We start from the raw sequence: 26,858 nt of genomic DNA on the forward strand, positions 1-26,858 counted from the left end.
TTTTAAAAAAAAAATGTGTAATTTCAAATACTGTAGTTGTTATACTCAGCTAACCATCACAAACGTGCATACATTATTGAAATATAAAAATGTCAAATTTTGGTCTGTCTTTTTTTTTATCTAAAAACTACAGCGCTAGCGCGCATCCTTGTTAATAGTATTATATGTTATCCTAAAGAAGTGTCTGAGTATCGAATTTGTTCAATATTGCGCTGCATTATTTCTTGGAGGAAAAACTTTCGAATACAATTAAATCAATGATATAAGTATTCAACATCTAATTTTAAACACCTTTAAAGTTTTAAAATATCGATGGATTCTGAGCCAAAAAGCGCACAACCATAGTCCTAAATAAAATGATTAATTTAAGAATATACTTTTCATTGTAAAGGCTACACGTAGCTAGAAATGTCTGGCTGGATATGCATATATATATATATAGCATGCATATTTAAAAAAAAAGGTGTTCTGTGAAATATAATTCATTGTACGGATACAGTCAGTACATGCAAGTAAAGACCTTGTCCATCCTCGATACTCCAGGGATATAAACGACAGTGAAAGGATGGGTGTGTCACACATAACATTTATTTCATGACTTTAATTCGGAAGACCTATCTTATTGTCGAATGCAAAGCTCATCTGACGAATAGTGTACCTGAAAGTCTCAAAACATGTGTATATTGTAGATATGACATCGTGAATCAATTCAATTCAAAATATTTCATTGTATATATAAATTATACACAATGGGATTGGGTAATAGGCAGTGTCTATATCAACCCTTTCCTTCTTCCAGTAATGTACAACAAGTTATAAACACAAATTAAACATAAACATTGTGAATCTGTGGTTATCTTACCTAACACGTGTCAAGTTGTATTTCCCGCTGCATTCACAATCAAGTTATCTCCCTTTCAAGCACTCTTTCTATTTGATCGCTGAGACGCTTGATTTTGTGTCATTGCCTGATTTAAGAATTCAACAGATCAAGATTTCTACCGCACCTGCGCAGTGTTGTGCATACCAACAGATGCTAGAACTAGTTTGACGCTGTAAACGAGAAATCACATCTACGGCATCAAAATGGTAATGTTATTTGCTGAATGTTGATAATCGAACTATTTTCTGATAAGGATAATGCTTTTAAAATGACTGTTATATCATATGCTGGGTGGTAACTTTACGTTTTCGAAGTGTGACTTGAAATTCTAGTTGGATATCGAGGGGGGGGGGGGGGGTTGAAATTTTAATAAAACAATTCAGAAAAGTTACAACCATGATGCATATACAGAACGTCAAACTCATGTAGTGTAATTAACATCAATAATGGATGAATATTTTACTGCTGTGTGTTTATTTTGCTATGTTGAAGTAGTTTCTCCATCAATAAGACTAGTTATTTGTCTTTAATTGATTCCATCCTGATGCTTGATGTTTACATGTATATTTGGGTTCTAATGAGTAGGAATTTAAATTTTGCAAGTATTCACATTTCATAATCAAAATTAGCTTGTTAGATCATCGAGATGTAAGGATGTAAGGCTTGATGATTCTGGTGTAGGCTGTTGTTAAAAATGCAGAAAATATAGCAGGCATACATGAATAAAATGTCCTCATGTTCATCTAGATTTTATGTACATCAATATTTTCAGATGCTATCAAGGCAAAAGCCGGCCATAGGGCCTGGCTCAACTACACCTGCAAAAGAAAACAAAAAGAAGAAGAAGTTACCAAAGTTAGAAGATTTCTTGAGTTCCAGAGATTACACTGGTGCAATTACTCTATCAGAGGTAAATGTTTCACGTGTGTTCAAATTTCTAAAGTAAATTCAAACCAAACAAAGAAAATCCACATTGTCAATTTGATATCATATTCGATTGTAATCTTCTCACATATATGAAAAATTGACAGTAAGTGTAGTTTATTTTTATTGGAATTTTTTCAGTTTAACATCTTTTTGTCTTTTTGTACAGTTCAACAGAATTAGTGGAAAAGGAAATGAAGAAACAGATCTTTGGATTGCCTATTGTGCATTTCATTTAGGAGATTACAAACGTGCCATGGAGGTAAGACTGTTAACATCAGATATTTTTGGGAATTTTAATTAAATTAATTTGTGTACTTGACATGCAGCTTGACTGCATGTATATATTGCTAGTTATATAAGACAGATTTAATCCTAAAATAAAAAGATATGCTGAAATAACTTCAGTATTCCTGATTTTATGGGTCATCTGGTTAAAAATTTATAGTATTTAAAAGGTTTGGGTATGCACAGAATATACATAATTTGATAAGAATTCCCTTTTGATAATACTGGTTAAATGGGTTTTTTTTTATTCAACGATCAATGCAATCAATTTGAAATGTTTCAAACTTGCTTTGTAGGAATACGAGAGAATGACAAAGCGAGATGGCTGTCATCCTGATGTATGGATCAATCTGGCTTGTTGTTATTTCTTCCTTGGAATGTATACAGAAGCTGACAAGGCTGCCCAAAGAGGTAAGACGGTGTGGTCGTTATTATTGTCACTTCATCGTTAGAAACACAGAATTAATGACATCATTCTATAGGTTCTCACTATCAGTGTCCTGCAGTTTTATGTCTGTCACCTCACCTTTGTTCTTTGTTTTCAAACTTGTAAAATTGTTGCATTTTTTCGATACCATGTGACAATTTTGATATTGTTGAATCAATCTCCAGCTGTATAGCATGAACAGTAGTATGGCTGATTATTGCTCCCCCTCCATTGTTCCTTTAATTCTTCAAAATTAACACAAGTGATAAAAGTTGATTAACTAGTATGATAATTGTTATATATGTTAGTTAATATCCTTACATGTACTAGCTGTGATGATTTTCCATTTTGTTGAGATCCAGGAGGGTACATGACTACATGTATCATGCATATGACATTGCTCTTCACTATTTGCATAATAATTACTTGATTCAAATTCTTAATTTGCATGAATTTTTTCAACTTACTTTTGAAACATTTTGAACAAACAGTTGTTTTGTATGCAATTATCTATCATGATATGCATTTTTTTTTACATCTGGCTGCTCTGAAATTTTCTTTGAAAGTTGCAAGCATGATTCAAATTTGTATGTTCTTGAAGAATAAAAAATCAGTACAGTGTTACCCATGTCCAACATGACGTTATTTACCCATGTCCAATATGACGTTAGTTACCCATGTCCAATACAGTGTTACCCATGTCCAATATGATGTTAGTTACCCATGTCCAATATGATGTTAGTTACCCATGTCCAATATGATGTTAGTTACCCATGTCCAATATGATGTTAGTTACCCATGTCCAATATGATGTTAGTTACCCATGTCCAATATGATGTTAGTTACCCATGTCCAATATCACGTTAGTTACCCATGTCCAATAGTGTTACCCATGTCCAATATGATGTTAGTTACCCATGTCCAATATGATGTTAGTTACCCATGTCCAATATGATGTTAGTTACCCATGTCCAATATGATGTTAGTTACCCATGTCCAATATGATGTTAGTTACCCATGTCCAATATCACGTTAGTTACCCATGTCCAATAGTGTTACCCATGTCCAATATCACGTTAGTTACCCATGTCCAATATGATGTTAGTTACCCATGTCCAATATGATGTTAGTTACCCATGTCCAATATGATGTTAGTTACCCATGTCCAATATGATGTTAGTTACCCATGTCCAATATGATGTTAGTTACCCATGTCCAATATGATGTTAGTTACCCATGTCCAATATGATGTTAGTTACCCATGTCCAATATGATGTTAGTTACCCATGTCCAATATGATGTTAGTTACCCATGTCCAATATGATGTTAGTTACCCATGTCCAATATCACGTTAGTTACCCATGTCCAATATGATGTTAGTTACCCATGTCCAATATGATGTTAGTTACCCATGTCCAATATCACGTTAGTTACCCATGTCCAATATGATGTTAGTTACCCATGTCCAATATGATGTTAGTTACCCATGTCCAATATCACGTTAGTTACCCATGTCCAATATGATGTTAGTTACCCATGTCCAATATGATGTTAGTTACCCATGTCCAATATCACGTTAGTTACCCATGTCCAATATCATGTTAGTTACCCAGTTAGTTACCCAATATGATGTTAGTTACCCATGTCCAATATGATGTTAGTTACCCATGTCCAATATGATGTTAGTTACCCATGTCCAATATCATGTTAGTTACCCATGTCCAATATGATGTTAGTTTACCCATGTCCAATATGATGTTAGTTACCCATGTCCAATATGATGTTAGTTACCCATGTCCAATAGTGTTACCCATGTCCAATATGATGTTAGTTACCCATGTCCAATATGATGTTAGTTACCCATGTCCAATATGTGTTACCCATGTCCAATATGATGTTAGTTACCCATGTCCAATATGATGTTAGTTACCCATGTCCAATAGTGTTACCCATGTCCAATATGATGTTAGTTACCCATGTCCAATATGATGTTAGTTACCCATGTCCAATATGATGTTAGTTACCCATGTCCAATATGATGTTAGTTACCCATGTCCAATAGTGTTACCCATGTCCAATATGATGTTAGTTACCCATGTCCAATATGATGTTAGTTACCCATGTCCAATATGATGTTAGTTACCCATGTCCAATATGATGTTAGTTACCCATGTCCAATATGACGTTAGTTACCCATGTCCAATATGATGTTAGTTACCCATGTCCAATATGATGTTAGTTACCCATGTCCAATATGATGTTAGTTACCCATGTCCAATATGATGTTAGTTACCCATGTCCAATATGATGTTAGTTACCCATGTCCAATATGATGTTAGTTACCCATGTCCAATATGATGATGTTAGTTACCCATGTCCAATATGATGTTAGTTACCCATGTCCAATATGATGTTAGTTACCCATGTCCAATATGATGTTAGTTACCCATGTCCAATATGATGTTAGTTACCCATGTCCAATATGATGTTAGTTACCCATGTCCAATATGATGTTAGTTACCCATGTCCAATATGATGTTTGTTACCCATGTCCAATATGATGTTAGTTACCCATGTCCAATATGATGTTAGTTACCCATGTCCAATATGATGTTAGTTACCCATGTCCAATATGATGTTAGTTACCCATGTCCAATATGATGTTAGTTACCCATGTCCAATATGATGTTAGTTACCCATGTCCAATATGATGTTAGTTACCCATGTCCAATATGATGTTAGTTACCCATGTCCAATATGATGTTAGTTACCCATGTCCAATATGATGTTAGTTACCCATGTCCAATATGATGTTAGTTACCCATGTCCAATATGATGTTAGTTACCCATGTCCAATATGATGTTAGTTACCCATGTCCAATATGATGTTAGTTACCCATGTCCAATATGATGTTAGTTACCCATGTCCAATATGATGTTAGTTACCCATGTCCAATATGATGTTAGTTACCCATGTCCAATATGATGTTAGTTACCCATGTCCAATAGTGTTACCCATGTCCAATATGATGTTAGTTACCCATGTCCAATATGATGTTAGTTACCCATGTCCAATATGATGTTAGTTACCCATGTCCAATATGATGTTAGTTACCCATGTCCAATATGATGTTAGTTACCCATGTCCAATATGATGTTAGTTACCCATGTCCAATATGATGTTAGTTACCCATGTCCAATATGATGTTAGTTACCCATGTCCAATATGATGTTAGTTACCCATGTCCAATATGATGTTAGTTACCCATGTCCAATATGATGTTAGTTACCCATGTCCAATATGATGTTAGTTACCCATGTCCAATATGATGTTAGTTACCCATGTCCAATATGATGTTAGTTACCCATGTCCAATATGATGTTAGTTACCCATGTCCAATATGATGTTAGTTACCCATGTCCAATATGATGTTAGTTACCCATGTCCAATATGATGTTAGTTACCCATGTCCAATATGATGTTAGTTACCCATGTCCAATATGATGTTAGTTACCCATGTCCAATATGATGTTAGTTACCCATGTCCAATATGATGTTAGTTACCCATGTCCAATATGATGTTAGTTACCCATGTCCAATATGATGTTAGTTACCCATGTCCAATATGATGTTAGTTACCCATGTCCAATATGATGTTAGTTACCCATGTCCAATATGATGTTAGTTACCCATGTCCAATATGATGTTAGTTACCCATGTCCAAATATGATGTTAGTTACCCATGTCCAATATGATGTTAGTTACCCATGTCCAATATGATGTTAGTTACCCATGTCCAATATGATGTTAGTTACCCATGTCCAATATGATGTTAGTTACCCATGTCCAATATGATGTTAGTTACCCATGTCCAATATGATGTTAGTTACCCATGTCCAATATGATGTTAGTTACCCATGTCCAATATGATGTTAGTTACCCATGTCCAATATGATGTTAGTTACCCATGTCCAATATGATGTTAGTTACCCATGTCCAATATGATGTTAGTTACCCATGTCCAATATGATGTTAGTTACCCATGTCCAATATGATGTTAGTTACCCATGTCCAATATGATGTTAGTTACCCATGTCCAATAGTGTTACCCATGTCCAATATGATGTTAGTTACCCATGTCCAATATGATGTTAGTTACCCATGTCCAATATGATGTTAGTTACCCATGTCCAATATGATGTTAGTTACCCATGTCCAATATGATGTTAGTTACCCATGTCCAATATGATGTTAGTTACCCATGTCCAATATGATGTTAGTTACCCATGTCCAATATGATGTTAGTTACCCATGTCCAATATGATGTTAGTTACCCATGTCCAATATGATGTTAGTTACCCATGTCCAATATGATGTTAGTTACCCATGTCCAATATGATGTTAGTTACCCATGTCCAATATGATGTTAGTTACCCATGTCCAATATGATGTTAGTTACCCATGTCCAATATGATGTTAGTTACCCATGTCCAATATGATGTTAGTTACCCATGTCCAATATGATGTTAGTTACCCATGTCCAATATGATGTTAGTTACCCATGTCCAATATGATGTTAGTTACCCATGTCCAATATGATGTTAGTTACCCATGTCCAATATGATGTTAGTTACCCATGTCCAATATGATGTTAGTTACCCATGTCCAATATGATGTTAGTTACCCATGTCCAATATGATGTTAGTTACCCATGTCCAATATGATGTTAGTTACCCATGTCCAATATGATGTTAGTTACCCATGTCCAATATGATGTTAGTTACCCATGTCCAATATGATGTTAGTTACCCATGTCCAATATGATGTTAGTTCCCATGTTAGTTACCCATGTCCAATATGATGTTAGTTACCCATGTCCAATATGATGTTAGTTACCCATGTCCAATATGATGTTAGTTACCCATGTCCAATATGATGTTAGTTACCCATGTCCAATATGATGTTAGTTACCCATGTCCAATATGATGTTAGTTACCCATGTCCAATATGATGTTAGTTACCCATGTCCAATATGATGTTAGTTACCCATGTCCAATATGATGTTAGTTACCCATGTCCAATATGTGTTATGTTTACCCATGTCCAATATGATGTTAGTTACCCATGTCCAATATGATGTTAGTTACCCATGTCCAATATGATGTTAGTTACCCATGTCCAATATGATGTTAGTTACCCATGTCCAATATGATGTTAGTTACCCATGTCCAATATGATGTTAGTTACCCATGTCCAATATGATGTTAGTTACCCATGTCCAATATGATGTTAGTTACCCATGTCCAATATGATGTTAGTTACCCATGTCCAATATGATGTTAGTTACCCATGTCCAATATGATGTTAGTTACCCATGTCCAATATGATGTTAGTTACCCATGTCCAATATGATGTTAGTTACCCATGTCCAATATGATGTTAGTTACCCATGTCCAATATGATGTTAGTTACCCATGTCCAATATGATGTTAGTTACCCATGTCCAATATGATGTTAGTTACCCATGTCCAATATGATGTTAGTTACCCATGTCCAATATCACGTTAGTTACCCATGTCCAATATGATGTTAGTTACCCATGTCCAATATGATGTTAGTTACCCATGTCCAATATGATGTTAGTTACCCATGTCCAATATGATGTTAGTTACCCATGTCCAATATGATGTTAGTTACCCATGTCCAATATGATGTTAGTTACCCATGTCCAATATGATGTTAGTTACCCATGTCCAATATGATGTTAGTTACCCATGTCCAATATGATGTTAGTTACCCATGTCCAATATGATGTTAGTTACCCATGTCCAATATGATGTTAGTTACCCATGTCCAATATGATGTTAGTTACCCATGTCCAATATGATGTTAGTTACCCATGTCCAATATGATGTTAGTTACCCATGTCCAATATGATGTTAGTTACCCATGTCCAATATGATGTTAGTTACCCATGTCCAATATGATGTTAGTTACCCATGTCCAATATGATGTTAGTTACCCATGTCCAATATGATGTTAGTTACCCATGTCCAATATGATGTTAGTTACCCATGTCCAATATGATGTTAGTGTTACCCATGTCCAATATGATGTTAGTTACCCATGTCCAAATATGTTATGTACCATGTTAGTTACCCATGTCCAATATGATGTTAGTTACCCATGTCCAATATGATGTTAGTTACCCATGTCCAATATGATGTTAGTTACCCATGTCCAATATGATGTTAGTTACCCATGTCCAATATGATGTTAGTTACCCATGTCCAATATGATGTTAGTTACCCATGTCCAATATGATGTTAGTTACCCATGTCCAATATGATGTTAGTTACCCATGTCCAATATGATGTTAGTTACCCATGTCCAATATGATGTTAGTTACCCATGTCCAATATGATGTTAGTTACCCATGTCCAATATGATGTTAGTTACCCATGTCCAATATGATGTTAGTTACCCATGTCCAATATGATGTTAGTTACCATGTCCAATATGATGTTAGTTACCCATGTCCAATATGATGTTAGTTACCCATGTCCAATATGATGTTAGTTACCCATGTCCAATATGATGTTAGTTACCCATGTCCAATATGATGTTAGTTACCCATGTCCAATATGATGTTAGTTACCCATGTCCAATATGATGTTAGTTACCCATGTCCAATATGATGTTAGTTACCCATGTCCAATATGATGTTAGTTACCCATGTCCAATATGATGTTAGTTACCCATGTCCAATATGATGTTAGTTACCCATGTCCAATATGATGTTAGTTACCCATGTCCAATATGATGTTAGTTACCCATGTCCAATATGATGTTAGTTACCCATGTCCAATATGATGTTAGTTACCCATGTCCAATATGATGTTAGTTACCCATGTCCAATATGATGTTAGTTACCCATGTCCAATATGATGTTAGTTACCCATGTCCAATATGATGTTAGTTACCCATGTCCAATATGATGTTAGTTACCCATGTCCAATATGATGTTAGTTACCCATGTCCAATATGATGTTAGTTACCCATGTCCAATATGATGTTAGTTACCCATGTCCAATATGATGTTAGTTACCCATGTCCAATATGATGTTAGTTACCCATGTCCAATATGATGTTAGTTACCCATGTCCAATATGATGTTAGTTACCCATGTCCAATATGATGTTAGTTACCCATGTCCAATATGATGTTAGTTACCCATGTCCAATATGATGTTAGTTACCCATGTCCAATATGATGTTAGTTACCCATGTCCAATATGATGTTAGTTACCCATGTCCAATATGATGTTAGTTACCCATGTCCAATATGATGTTAGTTACCCATGTCCAATATGATGTTAGTTACCCATGTCCAATATGATGTTAGTTACCCATGTCCAATATGATGTTAGTTACCCATGTCCAATATGATGTTGTTACCCATGTCCAATATGATGTTAGTTACCCATGTCCATGTTGTTATATCCCCGTTCCATAATCCTACTTGTACTTAAGCCTTTGAAACATGTATGGAACATAGTGTCAACATACATCATAAGGCTATCAAGTCATTGTTCTGGCACTGGGAGTCTATATAACCTATTAACTATAGGTTTGTTTCCTCCATGTATAGTGAATTTAACAGATAGAAGATCAGGTTAGAGTCAACGCCGTGATTTTGTATTGATCAAGGTTCGGTTGGTTTGTAATCTTTGTGTAGTTAAGATTTGACACAACATCATGTGATCATCAAATCTTAATTCCTATATATAATTCATATTAAATGTATTTTAAAAAGACAGGTCAGTGTCATGTTCGAATTATATGCTGATTCAAATTAATATAATCGAGCATTTACTTTATTCTTCTCTATGTTTTAATATGTAATAGAGGCATCATATATACCCAACTTTTCCCTGTAAATTTCCATCCTTATTGCATATAGATGGAGGCAGTAGCATTTACATCTTACATTATACAGACATATATATCTAGTTTCCACAGCAATTGTATGAAATATAAGATGTTTTGATTTATTAAATTCAAAAATAATCTAACCAGTGTGTACTTGTATTGTTGTATGAAGCTATATAATATATGTATGATTGATATGAAGTATATACCATGTCTTGCTTTAATTATATGAGCAGCCAGTGAGCTAGGTAATGTAAAGCTTTTGTTTAATCTTGCACTGGTTGTACTTTTTTCTGTGGATTTGGACCAATTATACGTCGGTCGTACCAAACGATGCCACTTTGTCTTTATCATTCACAATGTGGCAACTGTTAGGTTCCTAGTATGTGAATTGCACAGTGCTTTGGAGTTTTATGCTTCTCTTTTGTAATGACAGATATATACATGTGTGATATCTTTCCAATTATTTTCTTTATCGAATGAAAATTGATTTAGACTCAAAAAGGACTTTATTTTCTCCTGCTTTTTTCAATTTGACTTCTACAAAATTCCAATTTAAGCTCTTGTTGAAAATTTGAAGCAGCATGTATATATATATATATTGGTTCTGTTATGATGCAAGAGATATGCAGTATTGAAAATATAATATGTTATTAATATAGTAGTTAGTATTAACTAGGTTTCTATCTTGTTAAAATGATTAATATATGTTGTAATTCTATGTTATAGAAATCTAACAAGTAGATGACCTTAATTAGATTCGAATTTTGTTTTTATCATTTATAAATTAAGCCATGATAAGAATGTAATTTAGAAGTTCTATATTGCAGAAAATATGCATTTCCATGTCATGGGCAAAATTCTGTTCACATCAATTATTATTTATTATGTATTATTTATGCAATCAATTAACTTCATATGCCATTGGCATCATATTAATGATAGATAAAATAGTTTCATGATTCCCAAAATCACAGTAGTTTATATTACAGAGGTGAAATGACAAAAACAAAATGGGAAGTTTTAAAGTTGTTTTCTAATATTTATCAGTGTGTACAAAAACAGGGCTTTTTCTGTGTGTGAATTTAGAAAGGGCCTTTGATTTGTATTTCATTTTTGAAGGAGGAGGGGAGGAATATATGTTTTTGGAATTCAGCTAAAATTTGAATTTATTTTAAATTTCCATTGGTAAAGAGTCCAATATTGGTAAAGTCATGACATGGCAATCCTTTTACTGTAATGGAATAAATAATATATATGGCCATTTTTGCAAGATGACATTTTCGCAGTTTTAAGGGACATTGCACTGATCACAAAAATTGATCTAGAAAATATTTTTAAAAAAGTCTATTTAATGATATAAATCCTGAAAGCCAAATCATGAAAATTGATAGTTTCTCGTTTTTTATAAAATTGCGAAAAATTTGTTTCACATAAATATTTGGCTGTACAACATAGTGTTATAAATCAATGTTGTATTTTTATACAGCAATATGAATGTATTGAAGGGATGGATGGAAGTTATGCTATACCGTTTCTTTATTCCTTTACAAAATGTAAAGTCCTGACAGCTCTTACTATCCAGATACTGCATGTTCTGTATCTGGTCATCTTTTATATTTCATGGCTGTCATAATATTGGTTGCACCATTTGGTTTGTCATTGATCTGTTTTGTGAAGCACAGATGCTTTTAAGAATTCCTATAGCTAATAGAGTGATGATATAGACCTAGACTGCCAGAATATGTTTGTGACTGGGTAGCCTTATTTACACAGTATGCACTTTCCAAACCCTTGACCTGAAACTTATCAAATTCTTTTTGCTGTATCATTATTTTTTGGAAAGTGATTTACAAAGATTTGGTGAGATGATAAAAGGTTTACAAACTGGCAAATCAACTGCAATTCATGTGAAATTAATATGATGGAAAAATTAAAAAAAAAAACTGTTAGAAATGTTTCCCAGTGTTTATGGGTATAAACTATAAACAGTGTTTAAAATCTACACACTTGTGTTAAAATAAAATAAAATTGTTGATTAAAAGGAACCAACATTTATAAGTATATTTGTTTGAGTTAGTTCTAGACCCAAATGTACCCTTAGAGACTAAACTACGGCATTGTGAGTATATTGATGCATTCTGTCCACAATTTCTTTAATTTGTTGTTTCAGTTTCTTCCAATTTTGTTTTACAGATTACTTATTTGATGTTAAAATTTGTTAATTGACATTTACATTTCTGTTCTATACCTTTTGATTAAGAAACATTTACATTTGATTGTAAAAAAACAGCAACAGTTTCCCACACATGAATATATAAATTGGTATTGATGGGAGACTCGATCAATATATAGCTGTTTCTAAGGGTGGAGAACTGATATACTTTTAACTCTGTGTTTAGAAGGTATGGCCAATATCACCTATATGTTTTGAAGAGTAGATAACTCTGCATTCAGAACATAGTCAATGTCATATATATTTCTAAGGGTAGATAACTTGTCATTCAGATATAGTGGTAATGTCTCATATCTTTCAAAGGGCAGATAACTCTTCATTCAGAAAATAGCCAATGTCATATATTTCCAAGGGTAGATAACTCTGTTTATACACATTATAATATTTGATAATATTATTGAGTCAGACAACCTGATACTGTTCACATGTTGTCAGTAGTTGATAACTACTAGAAAGTATACTTTATTTGTTCGTTACATTCATCAAATGTTCAAATCTTTTAACTCTTTTTGAACATCTTTTGTATTTGTGACTGTACAAAAGTTATGTCAATAATTAATCCATTTATTACTTCTTAATAAATACAAATGTGATATAATAGAGTTATAACAGGATTGTGATGATTAGTTTTCTATCTCTTTACACACATTTATAATTAGAGGTTCGTTAGTCACACACACTGTATACAACACTAGTACTTGTTAGATTTGAGAAGTTCATAGGTAAATAATTATGATAAACTGCATCTTAAATAATTTCACCATATTGATAACAGTGTCACCATTATAATGATTGATTTATACCAAATCTAGGGTACATTAGCTGTGATATGTAAACTCATGAAGACTTCCATTAAATTGACAACATTGCTACAGTATATACTGTACATGCATGCGCAGTAAAACAAGTTTTTAAGAACACACAACAAATTAATGGTTATAAGGTTATAATTTTTGTCATTCCTTGTCAAGGGTCTTATAACATGTTTGTAATGTGTATAGCAAACTATTCTTATAACAATTGTAAGCGGGTTCCCAGAAATTTATTATAATCATATTTGACCGTATTATTACTTGTTTTGATTCAGACTTGCTTGTAACTCTATAAAATGTCATATTCTTTGAGTTTGAAATGTGTACCCAAGTCTGTGCTATCCTGTCCCATCAAGTCCTGCCCTGTCCCTCACTCTTATAAAAATGAGGTGGGGTATTATTAAATGTAATGCTTTATTTGCAATCTAGAGTACATCAGAAAATGTTACTTTCTGTACAATTGTTGGCACAAGTTTGACCATTTCTTAAAAAAACACTTATTTTGATTGACATTTTGACTCTTGGACTCCCTCTGATAATCAGTTTTATAAAGTGTATTTTTCATGACGTCAATTATAATGTGAGGAGTAATTTCAATTTTAATGAAGGTGCTTATAAACCTGTGAACATAGATGTATGGTCCAATACATACTTTGTATGTCTATGTTTCAGGCCCAAAGAGTAGATTACAGAACCGCCTTGGCTTTCATCTGTCCCATAAGTTCAATGAGGAGAAGCGGTTAATGTCGTACCACCAGAACCTACAGGACATCGTGGAGGACCAACTGTCTCTGGCCTCAATACACTATCTCCGTAGTCACTACCAGGAGGCCATCGACATCTACAAGAGGATTCTCCTAGATAACAGGTCAGACATATATACAATGTGACCTTCTTTTGATTCTATAGGTCAAAAATGATCAGGGATAAATGATGTACAGATTTTACATACAATGTACAACAACAGAAAAATAGCTGGGGGAGGGGGTCTTATTTTCAGACATCCCGCCTAAGCCTGGAAATGTGTCTAAATAGGTGGGAGCTGGGGTCTGAAAAGTAGTTGAACATACAATGTTTTACAGCATATGAATAAATGTATAAATTGGAAAAAAAATTAAAAAAAAGTTATGACCAGGATCTATTAATTCTTATCACAGTCTTTACAACATATACTTTTAACATGATATATTGTTAAAAACAGTAAGCCATATATATATTATCACATCATGCAAATGCTGTTTGAATACACAAACATTTATATGTGATACACATAACCCATACAGTTCTACAAATGCTTTTTAATGTTGAATCGTCCTCTTTCTATTGTAGAGATTACCTGGCCCTGAATGTGTATGTGGCTCTATGTTACTACAAACTTGACTACTATGATGTCTCTCAGGCAAGTCACAGTATTGTTTGATTATTTTCTTTCCTGTTTCTCTCATTATTTTGTTTCCTACAGAGTTTTATTTGTATGACTGAAGCTTTTAAGATGTATCTCTGGAAGCTGCAATAGCTTGACTATTTTGTGAGAATATAATTTGCTGGTGTTTGATCCTTAGGCGGTCTATTCCAGATTAATCAGAAATTCACACTGATCAATGTAACATTAAAAATAAATTGTTTTAAGATAACCACTTGCCTTATGACCTTAAATGACCAGTGTTTTTCCTGGGCATTTTGGGAAATTGCCACCTGGTGAAAATTGGGAAAATTTTAACGGTGTTTATGGAAATTTTGGAAAAGGTAGAAATAAACAATTATCCTTCTCTAAGAATCAAGTGTAAGAATGTATACTAAAATATGACGTTCAGACTTGGGATTTCCGGATTTTTGTTTGTTTCGTCACACAAAATAGGCGTCAACTCATGATATCACTGATTTGGGAAATTTAGACATAGATTTGGGAAAAAATAACAAGAAATACAGTTGGGAATGGGGCCTTATTTCGGCCCCAAATATATTCCGGGTAGGCAGGAAAAACACTGATGACATAGCAGATTAACAAAAAACTATCAACAAAAATATTTGTATTATTACCACAAGGGACTTGTGTTTAACTGCCATGTGGAACAATTACCAGGTACTGACTGCTAGTCAGTGGTTTTTCTCTGGGCCTCCATCTTTAATCTATGGTCTAAACCTGATGAATTTTTAAACTAATAAAACTGGTATTTCTGCTACAGTTAGTCCTTTCTAGTAGTGTCAGTTTCCCAGTTATTTGATGGGTTTTCTGTTATGGCTGTATAATGTCCTCGTTACATTTACAGGAAGTTTTAGCAGTATACCTACAACAGTACCCAGACAGTGCTATTGCCCTCAACCTCAAGGCATGTAACCACTTCAGGCTCTACAATGGAAAGGCTGCAGAGGTAAAACTTCAAACAATGACATTATAGATATTTAAAATTTACTTATTTAGCCAGTATATTATGATTTATTGGATTACCTCATAACCAAATGGAATAGTTGTGATATTTTCATAGATTTGTATTCAGGTTTTCACTCTTGAAACATTTTTGAGAAATTAAAAATCTGATGGACAGTTTGAGTTATATTGGTGATGGAATGTGTACTGTCAGGCATTCATTACTTACCTACATCATATTATTTATTTGAAATTAGTCTTAATGTGGAAACTATGTTCTGAAAAAAATCTTCTTCTTTTTCTCGTTTTTTCAAGGCCGAGTTAAAAAGTTTACAGGAAATGTCAACGCCATCTTTTGTGTTCGCTAGAGACCTCATTAAACATAACATGGTAAGTGATGCTTGTGTATCTCACAGTGATTAGAGCAGCTTAGATTCTCATTCCTACAAGATAATGTCTGATGATAAAATCACAAATTTTTAAGTCATTTCCTTTACAATTGAACTTTTATTTGCAATTTTTCATTTCATTAGAGCCAATAACCTATTCAGAAGATTAGTCTTTAAAAAAATTGCCTGCCTTATTTAACAAAGGTCAAGGTCAACGTTATTCGAGCATTGTGAATCTTTATCAGATTGAAATAGGTCTTTAATAATAATAGTAATGATATTAATTTGCATTTAGTTAGCTGAAATAACAAACCAAACCGTCATTCTGATTTAGGAGCGAGAACCAGTCATGTGCATAGAATCAATATTTAAGATATGAGATTAGGCTTGGGGCCAGTGTAGGAGACAAATTGTCGCTGTCCATGTTTGGTACTAGAACAGACACAAGCTTCCATGTGCAATATTGATGTATTGGATCCCTAAATCTCATAGAGATGAAATCATTCTACTAAAGGTTTGCTTATGATATAAAACAATGATGCACAGCTAATACTTCAAACAGTAGGATCTATCGTAATATGTATATATAGATTGGTTTGTTGTAATCTGGATACCATATACTGGAAAGTAATTGTAGTAGGTAGTAATTTATAATCTGATTTGTCAGTTATTAGGATGATTGGATATCTATGGCGATTGGTTTATTGTTTATGATCCATTTGTCTTTATTCTAATCAATTACTTCAAGACTTATTACATGAACCTTTATTTCCAGTCTGTTTTCCAGAGTTTTCAGACAGTAAGGATATAGGGATGTGATACATGGATTTATTTTTCATTGGAGTCTGAGATACTTTAATACGAAGAAAGATGTTGTCTAGAATTTTTTCAATCTCATCTAATCCGTATAAATCTAAAATTTCACTGATTTTATTTGTTCTATCCTTAGGTGGTATTCCGGGGCGGAGAGGGATCTCTACAAGTGCTGCCACCTCTGATAGATGTCATCCCAGAAGCTCGTCTAAATCTGGTCATTTATCACCTCAAACAAGGTAACTCATGATCGAACTTCTAACTAAGCTATGAACTTGTTGTGTATATCCTTAAACAGTGATAACTAGAAATGAAAATTAATTTGCAACAAGCTGAGTACATTGTTAACTTTATTATTTGCATCAACCAGTTTTCGGCCTTACTTCAGAACCTGACACAGTGGTAGATTTGTATATTTCTCAACCGTCATAGACTAATTTGCTTTCATATGCAATCTATATATTCTTGTTTCAGATGATATTGCAGAGGCTTACAATCTGATAAAGGAGCTTGAACCAACGACACCCCAGGAGTACATCCTGAAGGGTGTGGTCAATGCCGCCCTGGGGCAGGAGCAGGGCTCGGTCAGTAATAGACACCCACATATACTGTACAACATGAAATTTTCACTGTGTCGATATGTTTGTTATTCTTGTGATTTCACTTGAGCCATGAATATAAAAACAAAGAATTTTCCATCATATTTTAATTGTACCTTGGAGAACCACGTATGTTTCTACTCACAAAATAATTGGAAGGTTCTGAATGACGAAAGATTAAAGCACACACAAATATTTCATGTTATACAGAATGTTCATGTTACATGTTAATCGCTTAAAATCAAACTTGTCCCAAATGATAATAAGGTTAATGTTTGTCATGATCTAAAAACAAAAGAAGTTAAGAAATATAAAAAAATTAACTTGACCCGTCTTTCTGCAATGTTTCTTCTGCAGCCATTAGCATATGACGAAGGAATATCTAATACTATGGTAACATTTTAAAACATTACACCGTTTATGTTATGTTTAGTAATTTTGTGTTGTAGTTGCATAATTCAATTACAGTCTAATTCCGATCTGACTCCATTTGAAAACATTCAGGATCAAGTAGCCGTCTTTAGCATGAACTTTAAAACTAAAACCCAGAAAGTGTTGTATGTTCAAGATTAGTTGTTTAAATTTTCAGCTGTAAATTTAAGAATATAAATATTCTTACTAGGGATGCACAAAAAGTTCATAAACATGAATTTTCATTACCTATCAAGTAGCATTTAATGCTTACAATGATAATGTTTGATACAATAAAAAATCAGTCATTGATCAGATATTATCCATATGGAAGTGTCATATCGACAAATCTTACAAAATAGCCATCTATAAGAAGCATGTAGTATAACTGTTGTGTTTTGTTTCGGACCAGAAGGAGCACCTAAAGATCGCCCAGCAGTACTTCCAGTTGGTGGGAGGGTCAGCTAGTGAATGTGGTATGTACAGAATGTTATTTGAATTAAGTAAAAACGTTAATACGGTAGAACTATTTATTTGTTACATGGTAGAAATGTGGTTAGTTGCTGTTATGGAACATATATTGACTTGCATATTTTATATCCTACAGACACAATTCCTGGGAGACAGTGTATGGCCTCCTGTTTCTTTTTACTCAGACAATTTGAGGATGTATTAATCTACCTTAACTCAGTCAAGGTGAGTAAACAATATTCAAATAATTGTTCATACTCTAACAGAAAATGTGTGACCTTTATAGAATTAAAAAATATATCATTGTGTATTAAAAAAAAATTTTCTGTCACAGAGCTACTTCTATAATGACGACCTATTCAACTTTAACTACGCCCAGGCCAAAGCCGCAGTAGGGAACTACAAAGAGGCTGAAGAGGTAAGATATACACAGGAGCAATAGTGTCATCTATTATAAAGATTTGCTTTCATTTTTTTTCTGTAATTTGGATGGACTTCATACAAATTTGAAATAATATGCTCATACTGATATTCACCTAAAAACTTCTTTAAGATTTAGAACCTCTGATGATGAAGTCAATTGGAACTGCTATCAGAATGCTAGCTATATGTTAATCCTGCATTTATGATACCAGATCACTTAAAAATGTTGTAACCTGTGACTATTTTTTAATGTAACCAATACAACTTACCCAGGTATTTTCTCAATAACCCACTTTCGTGATTTAAAGCCTAACTTCTTCACAGCGAATTGATATCACAATTTTGAAAAAGTATGATTATACTATACCTTTGCTTGAAACGTTTTTGCAGTGATTAATGTTCGTAATTTCCAATTACCTGCGAAATAAGCAAAATTGAATCAGACAGAAAATTGGGTTGATTTACATTACCCTGTATCATTGTCTCACCATTTCAGGTGTTCCTCCTGATACAGACAGAGAAGATCAAAAATGACTACACCTATCTCAGTTGGCTGGCTAGATGTTGTAAGTATAGACTAACATATAGACGGCATTCTAAATACTCTTTGTCTGTTTTAGTGTCACATTAAGGGTCATTTAGGAATGTGCCAGGTTTTATTGTTGGGGGAAAGCCAGAGTACTCTGAAAAAAACTATGTACAGCCGATTAGAACCTGGCAACTGCCCCAGTTGGGATCCAAACTCACAACCCAGAGGAGGAGAGCTTGTAATATGTTGGGACACTATAAGCACTAGACCACCTCAGAAATACTGTAAACTTAAATAATATCAATAACCAAACATCAATCATTACTTACAGAAAATAAATGTCATGATATTTGATTACAGATATTATGAACAGGAAAGCCCGACTGGCCTGGGAACTGTATCTGAAGATGGAGACATCAGGAGAATCCTTTAGTCTGCTTCAGCTCATTGCCAACGACTGTTACAAGGTCAGTAAAGATACCCAGAACACCAGCTTCTTGATAAATCGTCTCTCCAATGTGATTAAAACATGTTAAAATAAAACCTGTCTATAGTGACCACCTCTGTATAAAGACCACATGTGGTCAAACGTACTTATGCTAAAATGAAAACATTTTCTTGTAAATGGTGATGAAAATCTCCAGATTACCTGCATATTGACCTAAAACGCACACTTCAAAGCTCAATTATTAATTTGGTCGTCAATTCCAGATGCAAATATTATCATAGAAGTAGTTATTTAAAAATTGCTATAAATATTACAGATGGGCCAGTTTTACTATGCTGCTAAATCCTTTGATGTACTGGAGCGACTCGACCCTAACCCAGAATACTGGGAGGGCAAGAGAGGAGCATGTGTGGGCGTGTTCCAGCTCATTATCGCTGGACATGAACCAAGGTAAGTCCATTTTACTGGTGACATCAGTCTCAATGATACAGTCCTGTGTAGGTATATCTGTGGAAGTAGTAGTGATAGTGTGATATCCCTGTAATGGAGTGACTTGATGTAGATGTTGTATATTTCAGTCAGTAGTTAGCTCTAAGTTGTCTTAATCATCAGATATAAAACTATGACTGATTTGGTACATTTTGTGTCAATACCAAATAAAATTGGAATGAAGATGTAAAGTCCAAAATTTTGGGAGAAGACCTGTTTAGGCAATGTTTGATGTCTAATCCCTTTGACATTGTTTATGTCACTAAAATTGAATTGCCCAAATTTTGTCCTCCATATAAAATCTGTAAATAAAGCTGAATGGAAGAGAACTTTGAATTTTCACAACATATTCAGCTAAAATGTAAGCAGGTAGTTGTGTAGAGTCCAGGATTGTGCTTAAGTAGAAGGATTTGTTTTGGGTGTGATATCTAGAGATTTAAAGGCCCACTACCTTTCCGGAGCAAGACATAAAAGTTTCTTAAAAACCTTAATAACATCAGAAAATATATAACGATGGCCTAAGATGAGGTTACTACACCAAACATGCACAAGATTTCCTGCGTAATACATGATAACAGTAGCGAGTCATTACGCTGTTTTGCCGTCTGACGCAATGATACTCAACTACCGTGCGGTATTTAGGACGACGGCGGGAAACATAAGACGACCCGCGTTATGAAAATTAACATTTTATTTATTTTAATCGAATTGTTCAGAAAGTGATGATATTTGTAAGTTAACGGTAAGTTAATAACTTTTGTGACTCTACAAAATTATCGATCTCGTTTTACATTCCCATTTTAAAAATTAAAAGCCGTTTCGGAGAGGTAGTGGGCCTTTAACACGATGACATTCCTGCTACCTGCTCTGATACACATGGAGTGGTTATAAGTCTACTTACCTACTTGTAAATTGTGCAGCATTTTATGTGCTAATGTTTAACATCCAATGATGTCCATTGATAGACCAACTTCTTGTTGATATTGTACCAGTAGATACAATTTATATGTTAATAGCTTTAATTGTTCCAGTTTTGAAATGTAGATCAAACAAAATCAATATATTAGATTGCTCATTAGATGCTTTATAGAAATAATACTTAAAACCCTTTTTAATTGTTGCTATTAAAACCAGATATGATTTTAATTTGCTAGGCATTACCATTGCTTATTTTTGAGATTCGGTTTTAAAATTTGTATTTCTTGCTATTTTGTTTTGTGCAGAGAGCTACTTCGGGAAGTGGTTCAACTACTTCGTAACACTAGTAACCCTCAAGTGGAGTACATCACTCGCACCATGAAAAAATGGGGCAAAGAAAACAAAGTGTCTTGGTAGTGGGACTATTTGTTTTCCTGTTTTATGTAAATCCTTTTTACCTTCCTCCACCCAAACTGCATGTTTGTGTAGATAGAACCTTAAGTTAGGATAGAATTAGTGTTAGTTAGACAAAGGATTTTGTTACAAAAATGATAAATGAATAAATGTCATGTGTTTAATCCTATGCTTGAAATACCCCATGCATGCTAGATCAGTTTGTCGTGACCCTGCACATCAGTAGACAGATCAAATTACCTACATGTAGTTCACTGGGAGAGTGAGAACATTTAAGAATTAGTTAATATTTAACTGTTGATCAGGAGACATCTGCAGATTACTTTAGCTGAGACGTTTTTTATATCGTTAATAAACTGAAAAGGTCACATATAGAAGATTAGATAAAACTGATTTGAATTAAAGACTAATAAATCAAATCACCAACAAGCAATGGTATATCTGATAAGTGATATATTTAAGGTATAAACTGGTAAATCCTTAGGATCAGGGTTAGATTTTGAGAGAAACCAATTTCTTCAAACTTGCTGGCATGATGCCTTTTTTATGCATAAATTTGTGCCTACTGTTTGTATAATGCTGCTTTAATATCTGATAAATATATCAAAGTTTAGAATGCACATTCATATCTAAGACAATAATACCTTGTATTTTCTCTTGAGTCGAAAACTATTCTCTACCTAAGGCTTACTAGTGTATGCTTATTCTTAATCTTAATCTTGAATATCTTGAAGTTGATGCTGCTTATATGTAAATGATGGTAACTGTATGAAGTATGATAGTAAAGATGTATTAACATTGATTGTAAAAACAAATCTCTGTTTTTGATTGAAACTTATACTAGCCACTGGTCACAGTGACAGTAACTCTAATTTATGGATAAAACATCAAACTATTTGACGTACTAGCTGGCCTTGTAGTCAGCATTTGTAGTAATTCTATAGTTAATAGATACCAAAATCCCAGTTGATGGTTTTATCTGATACTATCTCCACTGTCCATATTAATGGTAACTGTAGGAGTTGTAGAGTATTAAAACCCTGTTAAGGATGTACCAGCCAATCTCTGTGTTTGTCTGTGATGCCACTAGATCTAGACCTCCCTAATGATATTGATTATCCATGACTAGGAAAGTCCATTGAGCAATACAGTTCCATTCTTTTCTATCTATACCCAGTAATCTTCTCAGGACATTTTTATCGTAGCCATCATCCGATGTAATGTACCGAGCTTACTGTCCCCCCTCAGGGTCTAAAAACAGAACAATATCATATTTAACATCAGCTTAGTAATTAATTGTGCCTTTTACCAGATCAATACCGATTAAATCTTTGAATGTTTTTATTATGTCATCAGAAAAAAAAGGTTTATATTTGCATGACTTATTTTTTGATATATTGGAATAAATCTGATAAAACGGATTGATTTAATATCAACAGAATAATTTTATGTCTGCTCCTTTATGCAAACCATATAAAAATTAGAAAAAAATGGAAATTCAAAATAGAGAAATAGATTACAATTTTTACCAAAATTCATGCATTATAAAATAATATGAATATGTGCAGCATTCTCACGTATGCCTTTCTATATTGTATGAATATTTGTCAGTGTTTCTAGACTGGGGTTTAGTCTCACCGTGCAGCATGTAGTGTTTAGGGTATATAACATACATGTTCACTATAATTTGTTATTCACTTTTTCACCTAGCATATATTTATCGTCGTTTTAGTTTGGGCAAAAGTTTCATCTAGCATAACTTTATCACAATTTTAATTTCGGTTAAGTGGTAAGAGATATTGGAGATAATGAATAAATATCTATTTTATTTTATGTTTTGACTTGTATATGGGAATCATATTTCAAGCTTTAGTTTGCATAGTTTGATTTTTTGTGAAATATTTTTGGAGGTACTGTAGGTACTTAAGGGCTATTGTAGAAGGATTTTGCACTGATTTTTTTTTTTTTTTTTTTTTTTTTCGGGGGGGGGGGGGATATTATAAGACTCTTTCATATGTGGATATGAAGGATAGGGATATTCTACCCGAGGGTCACAAAATGCCGAGGGTTTCGCAACATTTTGTGATCCCGAGGGTAGAATATCCCTATCCTTCATACCCACTTATGAAAGAGTATTTTTCTTTCATACCTCAACGTTTTTATTGCAATTTTACAACTATAATATCCCACCATTTTGAAATGAATTCGAAGAAAACCACGACTGGAAGTCAATTTTCCATACAAGAAAAAATGTGATACTTTCAACACAAATTCCATTGTTTGCATCTTTTATAGTAAAACCAGTCATATTTGTGAAAAAAATGTTAAAATTTTACCGAGGAAATAGAGATTTTGTAGACGCCGTGACGTCACGAGGCTTTATTGCATGGGTAGCCATGCAATACAGCCTCAGGTGACATGAGTGTATTGCCCTGGACCAGCCAGTATTACACATGTAGGTATGAAAGAAATAAGAATATTATGATATGTAGGTTTTGTATATTCAGGATGCCGGGGGAGAGGGTATTAAAGGAAATTTTGTTTTTGTCAGAATTTAATGTTTTGTTGATATTGGTGATATTTGACATACAGTTTTGGATAAGTTTAGTGTTTATCTTTGTTCAGATTTTAGATATGTTTTGTTGAGTTTAAATGATATTTAATCTTCCATAGTTATAGTTCAATTGTTAATTTAGTTTTGAGTGTAATTTGTTTGTGTTTTTGATATTCAAATTCTGTAATTGGGTAAAACTTTGTCTTTTGAAGAAAAATATAATGTTGTGAAAATTACTAATTATATGCTATCAGAGTCTTGTTTGAATTATCAGGCTATGGTTTCATGTATTAAATTAAATTGCAATTTATATGGCGTTTTTTGTCTGAATATGTAAACCTTTCTCTAGAAGGTGCAATATTAGGGGACTAGTGTTTTATAAAGTTTTAGAGCATATAAAGGTTTAGTTTGTGTAAAGTTTGTATGATTGTAAATATCTGTAGTTAGGTTATGGATCATTCAGATTAATCATTCTATGACACCACTCAAATATATTGTTAGCTACAACATATCATTATCATTACAGACACTGTAATGTTATCTTGTTTATCATCTATTTATATATATTTGTACTGTACAAATATTTAGGCTATATATTCAGCTTAAATGAAAAATGTCTTGTCAGTGGCTATTTCTTTATCAATAAGCTTTCAGTTTTGTTCTGTTGATGTTTGTCATGTGTATAATATCTCCATATAAATGTTATTGTGTCTTGTTATGCTTGTTTTTTCACTAAAATTCATATTTTGTATTTTCATATTACAGAATTACCTCCCTTGCAGGAAGGTATTGATTGTGAGGTCATATATTTGTGAGTGTAACTTATGCTTTTCAGAGAACACAACACGATAGTTTCACTCAGAAAATAATGACTTCACAATCAACACCTAGCTACCCATCAGGGAGTTTGAACTAACTCTGTTATATGCAAAGACAAAATATCTTTCATTGGGTGCACTATATGTTTTTTATTCAAATTATAAATTTCCAATTAAAAAAAAGGGTAATCCTAATAGGGCATTTTGTTAGGTTTGTTTTGTTATGTGTGCATGTCTAGTATCTAGCCTTGTCTATAACTTTTCCAGAGATACACTAAGAGATGTGATCAATATGCTGAGGAACTCTAGCAACCCCCAGGTCGAGTACATGGTGAGGACAATGAAGAAGTGGGCAAAGGAAAATCTAGTGGCCATCCCATAGGATCACATTGGACTTGGTTACTGGCATTAAATTTGTTTTACATCTGTGATAATTTGTTAAATGTGCGACTTGGCAGACAAAAGACTATTTCAAGTGACAACTGAGGCGTTGCTATGACTACTTTGGTTTCTAAAACGTTTACAAATAGGTGGTAATGTAGAGAACCAACTTCTACGTTGTTGCTGTAGAACTCTTCTCCAGCTTTAGCATGTGCATGTTGGATGATGTTACAATGTATGTTATGCTTGTTTTGCATGTTTCTTGAAAATTCTGGAGAAAAGTTATCAGCTGAAATCATCTACATTTGCTGCATTGGAAGATAAACATTTCAAAAGGTTAACATTAGCAAGATTTACATGTCAGCAGATAATTATCGTTTTTTAATGCATATTGTCACTTAGTCTTAGAAGGGTTTGCGATATCTTTTGAAACTCTTAAAAGTAAGTGAATATTTATTGAGCTGCATATTTATATAATCTGAAATGTGTCATAGCCATTTTGACACTTCATAAAAAGTTACCCATTGTAAAGAAAGTTTTAACAATAGAAATAATGTTATTGATATGTTTTAATAAAACAAAGCTTAAAATCACAAAAGCTTTGTGTGCACTGAAAAGGTTAATATTTGACAATATATTTTCAGTTCAGCATTCTAGTAAGTTGTATTTATGGCGATGCAAATATGTTAAGATCTGATTTAGGGGGGGGGGGGGGGGTGTTGGAGCTTCTCGTACCTGCGAGTTTATCAAATGATTTTGTAATTGTTTTATGTATTTTTATCTGTAAGTGAATGTTTTGACTGATCCGTCCATTCAATATCAACCATTTCTATGTGAAGTTAAAAATAACATTCCATGTACAGATGAGATATTTATTACTTGTATGTCCTTTAGACATCGGAATATTTTGGAAATAAAATATCCGATAATTCAAATGTAGTTTTTTGATTGATTTTATAAGTATGACCAAAAATCAGTTACCAATTGGAACAATGAGCAGGAGTTATGAAAAGTGTGTTTCTCTGCTGTGGTGGCCATCAAGGTGCTCATATACACAAGTCCTCCACTTCTTGGATTTGAATTTGAATCCTACATGCGACAGTTACCAGGTACTGAGTGTAGATCTATGGTTTTTCTGTGGGTTCTCTGGGGTTGCTCTATTATCTAAACCTGGTATGCCTGGCTGCTGGTAGGTCTGGCTGTTACCGGGACATATATAAAAACAAACAATTTTGCAAACTGATCACGAATTCTACCATGTACACGATATGTAATGTACTCAGACTTTGCCTATATGACACAGAACATTATTTTCATTAAGGATGAGAATG

At 33.5% G+C, this 26,858-nt stretch overlaps 1 protein-coding gene across 1 annotated transcript; it reads left to right on the forward strand.

Annotated features, from left to right (window-relative positions):
• Positions 1-949: 949 nt before the first annotated feature.
• LOC138323708 (intraflagellar transport protein 56-like) lies at positions 950-26,462 on the forward strand. The gene is made up of 18 exons (XM_069268506.1): positions 950-1,089; positions 1,656-1,793; positions 1,977-2,069; positions 2,392-2,506; positions 12,535-12,576; positions 14,175-14,370; positions 14,832-14,901; positions 15,773-15,874; positions 16,186-16,260; positions 17,209-17,311; positions 17,547-17,656; positions 18,495-18,558; positions 18,690-18,778; positions 18,888-18,971; positions 19,473-19,542; positions 19,866-19,972; positions 20,270-20,403; positions 25,414-26,462. Exons 1-18 carry the CDS (start codon positions 1,087-1,089, stop codon positions 25,526-25,528), a joined length of 1,710 nt encoding a protein of 569 aa, XP_069124607.1. The 5' UTR covers positions 950-1,086; the 3' UTR covers positions 25,529-26,462.
• Positions 26,463-26,858: the final 396 nt, after the last annotated feature.

The sequence above is a fragment of the Argopecten irradians genome, chromosome 5, assembly GCF_041381155.1.
Source record: "Argopecten irradians isolate NY chromosome 5, Ai_NY, whole genome shotgun sequence".
NCBI classification, from domain to species: domain Eukaryota; kingdom Metazoa; phylum Mollusca; class Bivalvia; order Pectinida; family Pectinidae; genus Argopecten; species Argopecten irradians.

Bases quoted from the DNA above. Each gene is read 5' to 3' on its own strand.
- LOC138323708 (XM_069268506.1), top strand. The intron at 14,371-14,831 runs GTCAGACATATA...TTTCTATTGTAG, and splicing joins AGGATTCTCCTAGATAACAG to AGATTACCTGGCCCTGAATG. The intron at 14,902-15,772 runs GCAAGTCACAGT...TTACATTTACAG, and splicing joins ACTACTATGATGTCTCTCAG to GAAGTTTTAGCAGTATACCT.